The sequence below is a fragment of the Gallus gallus genome, chromosome 2 (genome assembly GCF_016699485.2).
Source record: "Gallus gallus isolate bGalGal1 chromosome 2, bGalGal1.mat.broiler.GRCg7b, whole genome shotgun sequence".
Lineage (NCBI taxonomy): Eukaryota > Metazoa > Chordata > Aves > Galliformes > Phasianidae > Gallus > Gallus gallus.
In genome coordinates, this window is record NC_052533.1 from 101,486,416 (window position 1) to 101,501,681 (window position 15,266).

At 44.2% G+C, this 15,266-nt stretch overlaps 2 protein-coding genes across 2 annotated transcripts in view; one reads left to right on the forward strand and one right to left on the reverse strand.

The window, feature by feature from the left end:
* Positions 1–6,089: 6,089 nt before the first annotated feature.
* LOC107052005 (dapper homolog 3-like) lies at positions 6,090–14,651 on the reverse strand. Its single transcript, XM_040696010.2, has 2 exons — positions 13,576–14,651; positions 6,090–7,752 (listed from the first exon to the last, which is right to left on the reverse strand). The coding sequence occupies exons 1-2, from the start codon at positions 14,649–14,651 to the stop codon at positions 7,716–7,718; spliced, it is 1,113 nt and encodes a 370-aa protein (XP_040551944.1). The 3' UTR covers positions 6,090–7,715.
* The window catches only part of YES1 (YES proto-oncogene 1, Src family tyrosine kinase), a 50,624-nt gene continuing 49,363 nt past the window's right edge, over positions 14,006–15,266 (forward strand). The window contains exon 1 of the mRNA NM_205301.2: positions 14,006–14,197. The gene's annotated coding sequence lies outside the window, so the exon portion shown is untranslated. The remainder of the gene's footprint in view (positions 14,198–15,266) is intronic.

Here is a 15,266-nt window from a genome sequence, read left to right on the forward strand (position 1 = left end):
ACCCTCCAGTTCTCCTGAGCCCTGCATCCATACTCCCACCCTAGCTTTAACCACAGCTCAGAGTTTAACCTGCAGCTGTGACTAGCACCTTCATCCTCTGTTACCTTTCTAGATTAACCCTTTCTACCTGGACCTCTAGCTACAACTCCAGTCTTCACTGCAAGGACCCATATCCTATGCTATTCCAATTTTCATGCCTCCTTTTTCTGAACCCAGCTCTTTATACCAAACTTAACACTAGCCTCAGAACTTATCCTTCTCTGTTCTGCTGCCACAAACCTTTCATAGTGCCGTTCTCCATCAATTGTCACACTTATATGAAAGCAAGTAATTAATAGATTTATCAAGGTCCTGCAGCATCTATGAGAAATGCTGGAGTTACAGTGAGGAAGTGTTTAGAAGAATAGAGACGGTGATATGGGACCCATGGTGCAGTTGGGATTACAATTAGGGCTAAAATTTCTAGGAGTGCAGGAACCATTGAGTCACATTCACTCCAACTCCCTGGAAGGGACCATGTTATGTAGGACCTTCTTGGAGAGCTGGGAGACTCACATAAGATCTGGGAAAGACACCTCTAGATGAGCATAATTAAGATTCAAGTTAGGGCTTCAGAAGGTATGAGCTGAAAGTTAGATCTTTTGACTGTTGTGTACCACAAAGCCCAGTGCTGAGCACCCAATGACCCATGGTTAACTGGAGCACAAGTGGGGATCCAAAATTAATGTTAAAGCTGTATTGGTAAGATTCAAGTAAAAGAGAAAGTCTGTTTTCCTTTGTGGATTTTCCAAGGCCAAAAGGTTTATGAGGAAGAGTGCCAAAGGCACAGTGGGTTTTTTTATGATGAGCGGGGAGAAATGCAGGCCATTGCTCCGTAACTATTTTAGAACTCAGATTGTGTGTTCTGAGTGGAAAAGATTGAACATTTTTGCCTTCTGCATTTCCCAAGCTCAATGCATCTTACAGCCAACTTCTGATCAGAGCTGATTTAGAAAGCGCATTAGGTTTAGAGTATGTGATGAGTGTGGGCCTGTGATGGGGGATTGTATTAATGCTCAGGATTATCAAGTGAACGGATCAATACTAGGAGTCAAGCATGGGTTTTCATTATTTATTAGCTACAAAGGAGATGTCACAGATAGTTGAATCTTGGATTTCAGCAATGTTTATTTTAAAGGAGACTGGACATGCTCCTTTCCCCAAGGGAAAAACCAGCTGAACTCATGCAGAGACATGAGGCATAATTACAGCGGTGAGCTCTGGGTATGTGAGCTTGAAAGAAGCTCGGGCTGCAGAGGACTGGGAGCATGCCAGGATCTCAGCAGGGAGGTAACCTTTGTGGCAGGCACCCAGGAAAAGCAGTAGACTGGTTCAGGCTCTGGGCAGGGCTGTGTAGGATTGGAGCCAAAGCACTTGTTGAAATGTGATTAGCTTGAAAGAGGGATGCAGCTGCATAAACTTCACATCCACACTCATCCTGGAGAAGGAGCAAGCTCACATGACTGGAAGCCCTGCTGCTTTTGGAGACACAAAGCAATCTACCTTGAGATCCAGGAGGTATCCTTCCCATACAGGGAACCCTTGCTCCTCTCCTTGCCCATCCGCCTGCACACTCTTGCATGCCCTGTGGAAAGACATAGCAAAATGGTAATGCCAACAGTCACGAGAGCACTGGGCCTGTTTGTTTGCTTGGTGACAGCTCAAGTTGAACAGAGCTAGCTGGGGTGCAAGACCTACAGCAATAGCTGTCTGTCCTGGGCACACAGAAGGACAGCAGGCAGGGCAAGGGTAGACAGCTGGGAGGCATAAAAATGGTGTAAACTCCCATATTGCAGACAGCAAAAACGGATACCAACTGAGGATGGGGGAGGGCCCTCTAAGGTACGGAGAAAAACATGACAGAAACAAGGAGAAATATGAATTTTTAATAACATAATGGTTCTGGAGGAATTTCAGAATGGCAAGCAACTCCATCATGGGTAAGGCAATGTGAATATCTGCCGACAACTCCCTAAATGTGACTTCCAGACCAGCATCCTGAAGTCTACCAGCCGGCCCGGCTGTGCGCAGAGCTCTGTAGGACACGTTGAACAAGTCCAGACATAAAGAGGCAAACCACCTCACCTCACTACATTCTGCATAGAGCAGAGGGTCACACTGCTGTGTAACAGCTCTCTTTTATATATATACATATAAACTAACTACTGGCAGAGACTAAAACAAATTTACTTGCGGAAAGTGATGGTTTCGCAAATACTTGGTTATTTTATTGGTATTGTTTCCCTTATTTTTAATGACTCTCTCTGCTTATGAAGGACATGAAGAATTATTTTAAAATATATACACCTATATTTCCTTCATTTTATCTCGTGGAGAAGCTCCTTGTTTTCACACTAACAGTGAAAAGAAAAAAAGGAAAAGAAAAAAAAAAAGAGAGAGAGAGTTTGGGGTTCTTTGACAGGAAAATGAATCATAGAATCATTAAGTTTGGAAAAGCCACTGAGGTCATCTCGTCCAACCATAACCCCACACCCACCATGCCCACTAACCCATGTCCCTCAGTGCCACATCTACACAGTTCTTGAATACCTCCAGGGATCATGAATCCACCACCTCCCTGAGCAGCCTGTTCCAGTGCATCATCTCTCTTTCTGAGAAGAAATTTTCCCTAATATCCAAACTGAACCTCCCCTGGCACAACTTCAGGCCATTCCCTCTTGTTCTACAACTAGTTACACAGGAGAAGAGGCCAATGTGCATCGCACCACAGCCTCCTTTCAGAGAGTTGTAGGGAGCAATAAAGTCTCCCCTGAGCCTCCACTTTTCCAGATTGAACAATTCCAGTTCCCTCAACTGCTCCCCGTAAGACTCACATTCCAATGTGTACACAATTTTTAAAAATCTTAAGCAAGGGAAATATTGAATGAATCTCTCTCTGATTCCCTGTACTGCAGGGTGGAAGACACACATGCCAATGCACTTGCTTCACGAGTTGAAGGAGTTCTTGCCACCGCACCTCTGAGATCAGTGTATAAATGCATTCACAAATTTAAATGCACTCACTTTAAGTGCTCGTAGGAGTCACAAAAACAAAGACATCTTGAGATTTACAAGTACTCAAAGTTAAACCTTTAATATACAGCCTAACCTACGCTCTTCACAAGCATATTTGCATGCAAGAACTTTACTTCCATTAGTGTATATAAGAGGAACAGATAGTTTGTGGATTTTCACATACAGATAATGAACATAAACTAGTTTTCAAGTCAGTGCTAGATACTAATACTGAATTACTGTCCTTAGACTTAGTTGTAAATGTACCATTCCTATGCATATAGCCATACCAACTCTGCTTTTCTCTAAGAATATATTATGATAGGAATCCCGTCAAAAGCGAAGAGCACAAAGGTCTCCCACTGTGCCTTTGAAGCTCTTCCCCATAGGAGTTTGTCTTCAAGGCCTGCCGGAGCTCCAACATTCCTACACTGCAGCTTCGTTTTTGAAGTTCTCCAGGAAGCTTTGCTGCTGTGTGGCCTCAGGACACTTCTGCTATTTGTTTTTATTTCTCTTGTTCAGAAAAAAAAATAAACCATGAAACGCAAATAATACACTTATTGGCTACCACAAGAGGGTGCAGTTGCATTTTGTTAAGTCTGGAGCCGACCACAAGTAACAAATGGGTGACTGCAGCAGCTGCCCAGCTGCCTACAGAAATGACTAATAAAAGCAATCATAGAAAAAAAAAAATCTCCCCGAGAACAGCAAAAGGCAAGGAAAGTTGTATTGAAACACACTGAATGTATTAATAAACAACACTTGTTTGTCAGGTGATGTTGGCTTAAAAAAAAAACTAATACACTTAAAGTACCTCTGAAATAATTTGTAATTCATTTTGTCCAACCAAGTGAAGACTCACAAGTACTCCAAATTGAAGCACTCAGCTATGAAATGCACTCATCCTTTTTAATTGGACTTCACAGTCATTGTCAGAAATATCACAAACCAAGTAGAGCATTTTCTGCATTTACCAGCATGAGTTTGCAGTGACCATGGGCTTCAACAGCTGGGTGTGACGAAGCCCAGAATTGTCAGGATTGTCTTTCATGTCTGATTAGCAAGGCTTGTTTATGTTACAGTGGCTCCTGGAATGGAAGCACTCATCAGACTCACCATGGGGACTAGAAGCCCAGTTTGAAAAGTCTGCACACAAAGAACTAAAGAAATGATGTATGCCTGCAAGAACCAGACAAGTGATAGTACAATATAGTTGATACATGATCCGTGTGCTGACAGGTGGTCGTAGACAAATACCAGGAAGATTCCTGATGTGGTTTTTTGCTCTGCTCTTTGGGCCTGCCATTCTCTTCAGCCTACAGCACCCAAAGCCAGGGGACTCCCCAATTCTCAGTGTGTTCTGATCTGCATGGGATGCTTGGGTCAGGATTCACACGTGGGTGAAATCTGAGTGGTGACGATATTCAGAGCTCAACTGGCTGCTCTGATGGTCACTTTGTTTTTAAACTCAGTGAGTTATCTGTTTATTACCCTAGGCAAAGCATGTGATTAACTTGGGTTGTGGGAAACAACAGGCCTTGTCCTCTACATACCACTGCCAGGATGAAGCCTGCCTTGATACAGAAGAAGCCAGGGCAAACTTTACCACATTTAGCAGAGAAGTTGTCCTGAAACATAGACAGAGAGGTGGCTGCCAGTTCTAGAAAGCCAAAGGCTTTCTCTTTGAATTTGCTGCTTCCAGGTGCCAAGAGGGACTCAAGGCTGTGCGATGGCCTGGCAGGTTACCTAACTACCACTGACCTAAGACTTCAGGAAGACCCCGCCATACCTCATGCTTTGCTTTAAAAAAGTTTTGTGTCCCTGTTTTTTAGAACTGAACGTAGCAATATGATTCTGAGTAACAAATAACAAAGAATTTTTCTAAAAACTTCATAGAAACATCATAGAATGGTTTGTATTGGAAGGAACATTTAAGATCACCTGGTTCCAACCCCCTGCTATAGGCAGGGACACCTCCCTGTAGACCAGGTTGCTCACAGCCCCATCCAGCCTGGCCTTGAATGTTTCCAGTAAGGGGGCATCCACAACCTCACTGGGTAACCTGTTTCAGTGTCTCACCACTCTCACAGTAAAGAATTTCTTCCTTATATCTACTCTAAACCTACCCTCTTCCAGTTTAAAGCCATTTCCCCTCACCCTATTGCTACATACCTTACAAAAAGTGCTTTTCCAGCTTTCCTGTAGGCCCCCTTCAGATATTGGAAGGCCGCTAGAAGGTCCTTCTGGACCCTTCTCCAAGCTGAAGAGCCCCAGTTCACTCAGCTTGTCCCCATAGGGAAAGTGCTTAAACCCTCTGCTTTGTAGAATGTTATTTTTTTTTCAAAAGCACTGGTCAGTTTTTTAACAAGTTCACAGTTGTGAAATCTCAAGTGTAGTTTTTCATTTCAAAGGCCTAAGTTTTCCACAAGACCTCGACTTTTTTGAAAGAAACAGCTTTTGAAGGCCTCAGTGAAACATCATATTTTAAATGTGTTGAAACGTATCAAGCCATGCCACATGGATTTCATCACGTTACGTTCACTGTCTATGAAATATATTTACCTTTATACTAGTGTAAAATATGGAGATGATATAAAATTCTCACTGCCAGGTTGGAGTATTCTTAATGTTCTCTGGGGAGAATATGTTCAAATGTGCTTGGTTCTGGTTTGACATCTTCTCTTTACTGCTGATCCAGGGATTTCTGTCCATGTTTTTTAGTAGAAAAGTGGTTTCTGCAATATTTTTTTTTTTCCACAGGAAAAAGTTGGTTGTGCCAAAACAACGTAATGTCCCTGTGGGAAAATAAAAGAGAATCCAAAATGTTTTGAACCGTCCAAGCAAATCAAAATGTTTTGCTTCAGGATGGTTTGTCATTACTCATCAGGAGTTTGTCATGCTTTAGGCCCCTCATTTCCCCTGTCATCTGGGGTCCCTGGATGGATTATATTTTCCATAAAGAACAATAGAGTCCCTTCCAGCTGTGTTAGGATGATCCATCAAAGATGCCCCAAGACCACATTTCAAAACCCAAATATTTTTGAGCTTTCCATGTTTTATTATTCTTCCCAATTAGAAAACAAAAGCAAACAATATGATTCAGGGTGGAACAGTCAGTCTGATTTTCATACACTCTGTTTTCAAAGAACTAGGAATAGAATGAGCAAATTCCTGTGCTTTGGAAAATCCCTTTTTAACCAAAAGTGAAAGGAAAAACAAGTAGAAGGAAGCAACATTAATGTAACCTTTAATGTTACGTATTTTTGATTTAGTATTTCTCTTATTTTCTTTAGCTGGATTTGTCTCCAAGTAATTAATTTTGTCCCATTATGAGAATGACAAATGCATTCTTTTATTGCATAATTACAGTTTATTCTATGAGCAATGAAATATCTCTTGCATGATATTATTTGGCTGCTATAGACTATTTAAAGAAATGTAGAGACTAAAAGGAAATAGTGAAGTAAGATACTATTTTTTAAAAAATTGAAGATTTGTGTATTCCCATCATAGTTTTGCAGTTCTCCAAAGCAACAGGATCAATTAACTATGTGCTTAAGGTAAATGAAGGAATACGTGTCAGCTCCATTTTTTTAAGAGTAACTCAAAATTCAGAGAAACACATGTTGATACAAGCTCTCCATTCAAAACAACAACAACAACAAAAAAATTAATATTTGGCATTTTTATAGTTTCAGTTCTAAGTTCATGGAATATAGAGAGTTTTCTGCTGAACGTAGCAGTTTTTTCCTGCCTTTTGAAGAATACAAACATTAGAAGTTCCAAAAAGCTATGATGTATCCCCAGCATAAACACTTGTGCAGGGGGCTCGGGCTGGGTTTTGCTCCGCTTGTTTCCCCACTTGAGAGCCAGCTCTTCAAGAAGTGTGCTAATGACAGAGCAGGACAAAGCAGCAGCCTGCAGAACTAGAGAAGAGCAACATGGAAGCAGAGTCTTCCTCATTTATTTATTCTTGTACTTTTCTGTTCTTTTTAAGCCAGGCGTGGAGAAGGGAAAGGCAACTGATACTTTCCCACAATGATTGCTGCACAGTGGGAGGTCCATCCCAGCTGTACATTTCTACCTAATTGCAAAGAAATGCTGGCTTCGCCTTTGAAGCCTTGGAGCAGAGCATCTCCAGGCTGCTTGGCAAGCAGGGCTTGTGGGAGGATATGCAGATAGTTTGGGGAGAACTCAGCTTAGATGAGCTAAGCCCCTACATGCAAAGTGAGGCTGTGCAGAGACTTACTCACCACCAGGTCAGATGTGGGTGTATTATTAAGAGATACCGCAAAAGGCATATCCTTGACATCAGCATGAGACTTGCTAAATCTCAAATGACTGCTCCCAGTCTGGAGGTCGAGGTGCTTCTCTGTAGATTCGCTGGCAAAGTTACTTTCTTTTAACATGAGAGAACAGCAGATTTCACAGTGCAAGTGTCCCAGCAGTGAAGCAGATGAATGCCAAGAACAACCTCAGCACAAGAAGTTGAAGAAGTCGAAGAACTCTTACTAGTAATATTAAAAAGCATTATCTAGTGGCAAGGCTGCTTTCAGTAAATCCAGGCTTCTTCCACCTCTTACTGTGGTGTGTTTTTTGTTGTTGCTGTTGTTCATATTTTAACAGCGAGTTTTCCACAAGTGCCTCTTCTCCAGCTTTTGTTACCTGGGCTGGCTCAGTCCTGACGCTCTGTTCACCCTTAGGGAAGAAAAAAAAAGGCTGCAGCTGCTTCAGTGGAGCTGAGCAGGTAGGAAGAAAGGAACAAAGGGGTATTTATCTGAAGCAAGGCTAGAAAAGATCCATGCAGGGCCGAGAGACACACATCAGGAAATCATAGCCATTGTTTTCTCCCTCCTTCCCACCACTGCTGTCTCTTGTATATAACTGTAATCACACTGGGGTTTTCTAAATTCTGAATTGTAGGAAAATTCAGGAAGTTCTGGCTGCAGCTGAGGTCAAGTAAGGTGACATCAGTCTCCTCCACATGTGGTAACCTCTTTCCTCATAGCAGTGAGCACTGCCATTCCTTAGCAAAGTTGTACCAACCAAATCTCAGCTTTTAGAAAACTGTTAGGAGACTCAAACTGGCTGTGATCATGTTGGCAGAACTGTAAAAGTACAGGAAAAAAATGATAGTTGTAGTTATGCTGACAGACCTGAGGGGACTGCAACCTCCAGCTGAAGGAACAGTGATGAGAAAACAGAAGAGGGAGGATAAACAACAAAGATGCAGGGCTTGCCAAGAAAAGAAACAATGCATCTGACAGCTGCCCAATTTTCTGAGATCTCTAGATGGTACACAATGTTTGTGTTCACCTGTAATGCTGAACATGACAGTGAGCAGCCCCATCCTGATCAAAGCTCCGCTCTAAGGATTTGTCTGGCATCCTAGACTGTGGAATGATTTTGTTCCTGGAACTATTCCCAAATTAATAAACATCAACACATTCATCTAAATGAGGAGGGAAGGCTTTCTGGTGCCCAGGCAATTATCCTCAAAACACTAGGGCCATAATAACAACCTAGCATGGGAAATTCAGATCTATCAGGGATTAACGCACAACAAAGGGCATTGGCACAGGCCTGAAGAAGTTGTCCATCTTCAGTCGGGCGGGAGGTCACAAGAATGGACCACGCTAAGAGCAGAGGAAGTACCAGCCAGCCATGAGGAGGAGGAGAAAACAGGAATACAGCAAGGATGATGGGATGGGGGGGGAAAGGCTCCTTAAGAAAGCTAGTCCAAAGGACTATAATAAGACAATGCGCATAATTGCTATGCCTCCTCCACTTCACTTATGAAGTCACATATAAAAGCTCTGTGAATAGCATGTATATTCAACAGCTAAAAGTCAGTGTGTGCTGGGAAATAACTGAATTTGGAGTGGAATCCCCTAAGAGCTCTGTCTAAATGTTGTATTCACTTGGATTTTGCATCTCGTGATATTAAGAGTTTCTTCCACAGTACTATCTTAGGCAGTCAGCACAATGTACAACAATAACTTAGTAAGTATAACCAATACGTAGATGTGCAAATCTCCCAAAGTCAGCAGAAACTGTTCCATTACACAGGCTGGTAAGTGAAGTGAGAAGACTCTTAAAGGCTCTGAACGACTCAAGCACTGATGTCAATACCAAAAGTAGTTCAGGTCAGCTTTAACACGTATTTCTTTTTCTCTTGCTGTTTGTTCCTTTCCCTTCTGAGCAACAGTGCACGACCTGCTCTGTGAGGAAGAGTGTAAGTTCCAAATCCCTCAGAAGAGAACAGTGGCTCAAGAAATGCATTACATTTTTCTTCACATCTACAATTGCACAGGGTTCAGATTTTTCAAATGTGAAACTTAAATGAAAGATCTGGATCTCTGCTGCTTTCATGCAGGAACCAAGGATACAGGATCTGTAGCTGCTGCCAAAGTAGGGCTGCGTGTTAAGTGTTCACCATACATAACACTACCCTTGAAATAAAAGCAGTAGTTATTTTAAGTAACCATAAACAATACTCATGTGCAATTCAAAGTAGATCGGATATAAAGAGATAAAGATTAGAGTACAGCAATACGGCTTTCATTATACAATGTAATCCAGCGTGTCTGATATAAGTGGATGTGACACAAATGTAAATAGCAACAGGTTTAGAAGCGTGGCATTTTCCAAGATAGAGTATAACATGCATTCAGAAGTAACTTTAAATGATTTCCCAAATAATGTTTGAATCAGTGTCGTGTGGTCTTTCTTTTTAAGCCTCCACACACGTGCTGAAAGTATAACATGTGCAAGTAGTTAGTCATGTTTCACAAGATCACAGGGAAACGCTATTTGCATTTGAGTAAGAATGGAATACTTAATCTTTCAGATAGAAGTGAGTACCAAACACACGGACCCTGGCCATTTGGAGGAGTCGAATGATTTTATGGCAAAATAGGGCATTTCTGAAGAAAACCTATAGAAGCGTAACGTAATGTTTAAATAGAATTCTTGCTTCAGAATAAGAAAAAATAACAGATCCACCATCCCGTGACTTTACACTGCTTCTTCACTGAACTACTGGATTCATACATAACTTGCATTATACCCAAGTAAAATGTTTGACTTCTAAAAATCAGTGATTTTATTAATAGCTTCACTCAAAGAAATTAACATGACAAAAGAACAATATTTATCAAAGCACTTAAAAATAAGCATGTAACAAACACTAGCCCATTCCAAGAAGAACTGCTTTTTACAATTTCATCACACAGTACAATAAGCAAAGGGAACTTAGCCCATGAATTTTGGAAGATGCTTCTATAATAGGCCGATATTTTCCACACTTCTGAAAATAAGATGAGGACCTGCCTACCACTTATTTCTCAAAATGAAAGGATGAATGTAGGTAAAGGTATCTTTTAAAAGTTGTTTGCAGAGGGCTATGAGCTATTCTGATTTACTGGAAAACAATCCCACCGATTATTTTCAAGAATGTCTCAGTGTTTCCAAGTTTCTACATGCCTACAATGCGTACCATACATTAACCATCAGCACACACTGTTAAAGTGCTTCAGAAAAGCCCTGCCCACCTCCTTGCAAAATCTCAGGACACAAGTCCTGCTTTTCTCAAGTCTCAGAATACAAGTCCTGTGTTCCTCAATCACAAATCTGTGCACCCACATCAGTGCCTGAAATATCCCAGACTGCTCTCCTACACCTCTATTCCTGTTCCTTCCTTCTTTCTGCTCTTATACCCGTGTTCCCACTAAAAATACTTCCTTTGGCGTAGTAAGTTCTTTATCCTACCAATCACTGGGTAATTTGAACCAAAACCAAAAGTGCATTTAGAACTGCATAAATATAAATGATCGCCTTCTTTAGGAATCAATTCAAATACGTAACAATTTTCACAGTCTACATTTATGATATTACACATAATCTTTGTGATTATGTTAATCCCAACCTTAACAGCAGCATTTTTCCTGGAAAACCAGAAACGCAGCACAGCTGAGGAGTTCACAGAGGCTGAGCCTGCCTGAAGCACTGGTCATGAAATGGTACCCAGCACCTGGTAGCAGCAAACCACAGCAGCAGCATCTCACACTGTATTCCACACATGCTACAGCAGATGAGTGCAGCTCCTCCTTCCTTGTCCTGTGCAAAGTCAAAAACATTAATTTAAACCAGAATAATAAAAAGGCAGTGAAATTCCTAAAAGCAGACACTGCCCTTAGCTGACTCTAAGCTGAGATTGGTGCCAGCTACAGCTGCTCCCTTGAATGAACAGTAAGGGGCTAAGCCTAACCTTTATAGCTTATGGCACATATAGCACTGCAGCAGATTTCAGAGCCTACTCAATAGCAGCAGAGTAGAAGCATAACAGGGCTTTACCTAGGTGAAATGTGGAGACAGGCTGCAGGCTGACTCACAGGCAGAAGGTGACAATGACAATCCCAAGTCCTCTTCAGCACAGAAATAAAGGGAGTGAGCGACCAGCAGCTTGTTAGGTTTATATCACCTGTTTGACATGGCCTTATAAAAACAAGGAAGGCTGAGACTGTCAGGAACAAGTGCAAGACAATTTAAGAAGTGGCCAGTTTTTCCACTGCAATGAAAGGATGCCTGGCCTCCACAACTCCAGGCCCTAATCCATTCTTTCCCATCCATGTGATGTGGTGTGGGGCTGAGATTGTTGCCAGCTAGCATCTTCTCCCAAACTGATGTACTATTTTAATCATATGGGGCTTGAAATTAAGCATGCCACTCCCTCCAGAACAAGGGGCAACAGGCACAAACTGGAACACAAGAAGTTCCGTGTGAACAGGGGGAATTTCTTTACTGTGAGGGAACAAAGCTGCCCAAAGAGGTTGTGGAGTCTCCTTCTCTGGAGGTATTCAAGACCCAGTTGGATCCTTTCCTGTGTAATCATCTACTCTAGGGAACCTGCTTTAGCAGAGGGATTGGAATAGATGATCTCTAGACTTCCCTTCCAACCCCTACGATTCTGTGATTCACTATCAACAGAAGTTGATCACCAGTGCAGCCTTAGTACTATACGTGGTGGTACATCTGGACAGCCAATAACATAAATGCACAGACAAGAGCAAGAGAAGCCTGCAGATAACTGCTGGGTTTTTCAGAAGTCCAACACGTTCCCTGTATTGGTCCTTGGAATAGAAACCAATCAGAGAGGTAGAATGGACTGAGAATCCCAAGGAACCTTTTGGTATCACGTGGGTACAGCCAGATGCCAAGAAAAATCCCATCCACTTCAGGCCTAAAACCTGGGCACTGAGTTACACTGACAACAGGCAAGAGCCAGTATGCCTCTAACCATACAGCTTTAGCCCAAAGCTGCTACATTTCTTAAAGAAAAAATGAGTAACCTTGAAACACAATTATAATAATATGCTTAAGGCTCACAGATACCCAAGTTTTACTGTTCTGCTGTAAACTTAACTGCCCAACAGCGTTTGCCCACGTACAGGGAAGGAAAACACAAGCAATACTGGAGGTCAGCCCTGTAGGCTTGGAGGACTGCTGCAAGGCCAGGCTGTGCTGGGAAGCAGTGAGCAGACCCAGAGCTCTGACTGCTCCTTGGTTAAATAATTCATCACCCACCTCAATTCGTAAAACTTGTTGTTGATTTCTAAATTAAAAATCAATTCTGTAATAATGTGATTTAGGCTCCTAACAGGACAGGAAAATGATTAACTCCACCATTCTAACAGGGTTACATGAGTATGATTTATGGTAAGGAGCATCACAACCTGAAACACTTCTGTGTTATTATTTTATATATATATAAAATATATATATAATCTTCTGGTAACTGCCTACTGTATTTATGGTCTTGTAAAAGCAAATACTTGTATTTGACTACAGCAAAAAGACAAATGGTTTTACTCTCCATCATTGCCTAGAAATGGGACCTCCTTCTTGATTGTTTTAAAGATTAAGTATACATTGTATTAGATTCTCATTGTGGACCACTACAATTACCAGTCAGCCTTCACACCAAATAAAGGTGCAGGAGACATAAATCTAGCTATTAACGAGCTGAAAACTAAGCTAATTCTGAATGACGGCCACCAATCCGACTGTGTAAACTTTAATAATCTGGGTTCCTTGGGGTGTTTTTCTCTCAGTTCTTCCTGCAGTCACTCAGAACCATTAAGGCTAGAAAAGACCACTAAGAACATCTATCCGTCAACCCATCCCCACCATGTCCGCTAACCATGTCACTCATTGCCACCTTTAGACGTTTCTCAAACACCTCCAGGGATGGTGACTCCACCACCTGCCTGGGCAGCCCGTTCCAATGCCTCACCACTCCTTCTGAGCAGAAAAATTTCCTAATATGCAACCTCAGATGCCCAAGGTCAGGTGATCAGCCTGGATATCTTGATTACTTGGCCTGACTTCTGAAAGATGACCTCAGAAGACTATAACTGCATTTGAAGGACCTTCATCTTGAAGCCCGTCTTGACACAAACCCAACTTTTCTTTTTCAAACACGCCATGCTGACCTCTGGCACTGAGACCAACGGGATGTACCTGTCTGACTCAAATCCATAACACACCAAGCCTGGACATCCCCGGCTGCGTGGTTGAAGAGTAATTTCTCCACACCTTTCCCACGGCAGGCGGAAGAGCTCAGAGCTGAAGCCACACACCTGACCGGCGTCAAGCAAGAAGGCGGCAGCCGGGCTCTGCGCAACCCTCCCCGAAAGGCCCCGATCGGGAGCTGCCCCTCGCCTCCCCTCCACCCCGCGCTGCCGCTGCCGCCACCATGTTGGCTCGGTGCGCGGCGCCGCCGAGGAGGGGTCCGCCCGGCTCCTCCCCGCGGCCTCTGATCGGGCGGGGAGCTTCGTGTCGCGCCTCACCCGGGCGCCCGCGGGCAGCGGGGGCGAGGCGGAGCGCTGCGGAGGAGGGGCCGGAGGTGCCCGCCGGAGAGCCCGGCCGTAGGGGCGGGGAGTCTCCTCCTCCCGCCGCCAGGCTCCGGCTCCTCGCACGCACCGGAGCGCCCGGCTCCCTCCTCCTGCTCCTCTTCCCTCCTCCCTTCCCCTCCTCCCCCCCTTCCCTCCCCGGGTCGCCGCGGCTCCGGGAGGAGCGGGGGGGGCCCCGCTTCCTTCCCTCTCCCCCTCCTTCTCCCACCCGCGCCGCCGAGGACGGGCAGGTGAGCACCCGGCCGCGGCCCCGTCCCCCCCGCCCCGCGGGAGAGGCGGCCGCGATGGCGGCGGCGGCGCCCGGCTGAGCGCTAGGCCCCGGCCGCCCGCGCCCGCCCCCGGCCTCTCCCCGCGGGGCCGCCCGCTTCGCCCCCACCCCGGGGGGAGGGGGGACCTTGGCCCCTTCGCACAAAGTTTCTCGGCAACTTTCTGCCCGCCCCCGGGCCCCGCGGGGGGCTCGGAGCGCCGAGGATGGGTGCGCGCCGCCCCGGCCGGCGATGGCCGCTCCGGCTCCGGGCGCTGCTGGAGCGGCGCTGGGGCCGAGGGACGGAGTGCAGGAAACGCGTTCCCGCCTCGGCTCTGGCTCGGCCGCGCGTGTGTCGTTATTCGCTGTTTTTTGCTCGGTGCTCGGCTCGGTATCGCACCACCTAGCAGGAACGCGACTGCTTTAAATTTCTGAGTCATTAATTTAAATGTGCCATCATAACACTTCGTCAATCCCCCTCGTGTTCCTGGCGGTTTAGGGAAAAAAAAAAAAAGAAAAAGAAAAAGGAAAGCCCCATTCCTGCAGTGCTACTTTCTGCGTGTGAAGTTATGTGCAGGGGAACGGCTGGCGCATTTTTTTTCTCTCTCTTGTATGGCATTAAGTACGTGGGTTTATTGCGTTCGTTTCAAGATGGGACCTTCCAGATTTGCCACTTTGTATCGGGAATAACTGGGGTGTAAACGTGTCTGACCCTCGCAGAGGCTGAGGAGGTTTCTCCAGGCCTACCTGCTGCATTTAAGCCAAGGCAGAGGGTAGCGTTAGTTAAAAACAGATATTTGAATGTACCTAAATGGGCAGAATGGTCCCCAAATGGTTTAGAAGGTAGAGTGCGTCGCCAAGGGAAGTGTGTTGTATTTCTCTTCATAGTTTGTAGATAGCTGAATGAAATTTCAGGCAAGTTTTACAAGTGAAATTGACCTTTAGTCAAGGAAGCAAGATAAAAAAGTTTACTTTGGAGCACTGTCTTTCGTTTTTGAAAGGTATGACTGGGAAGAGGGGTTTACAATTACGTTGTGTTGTCGGTTACACTTGCA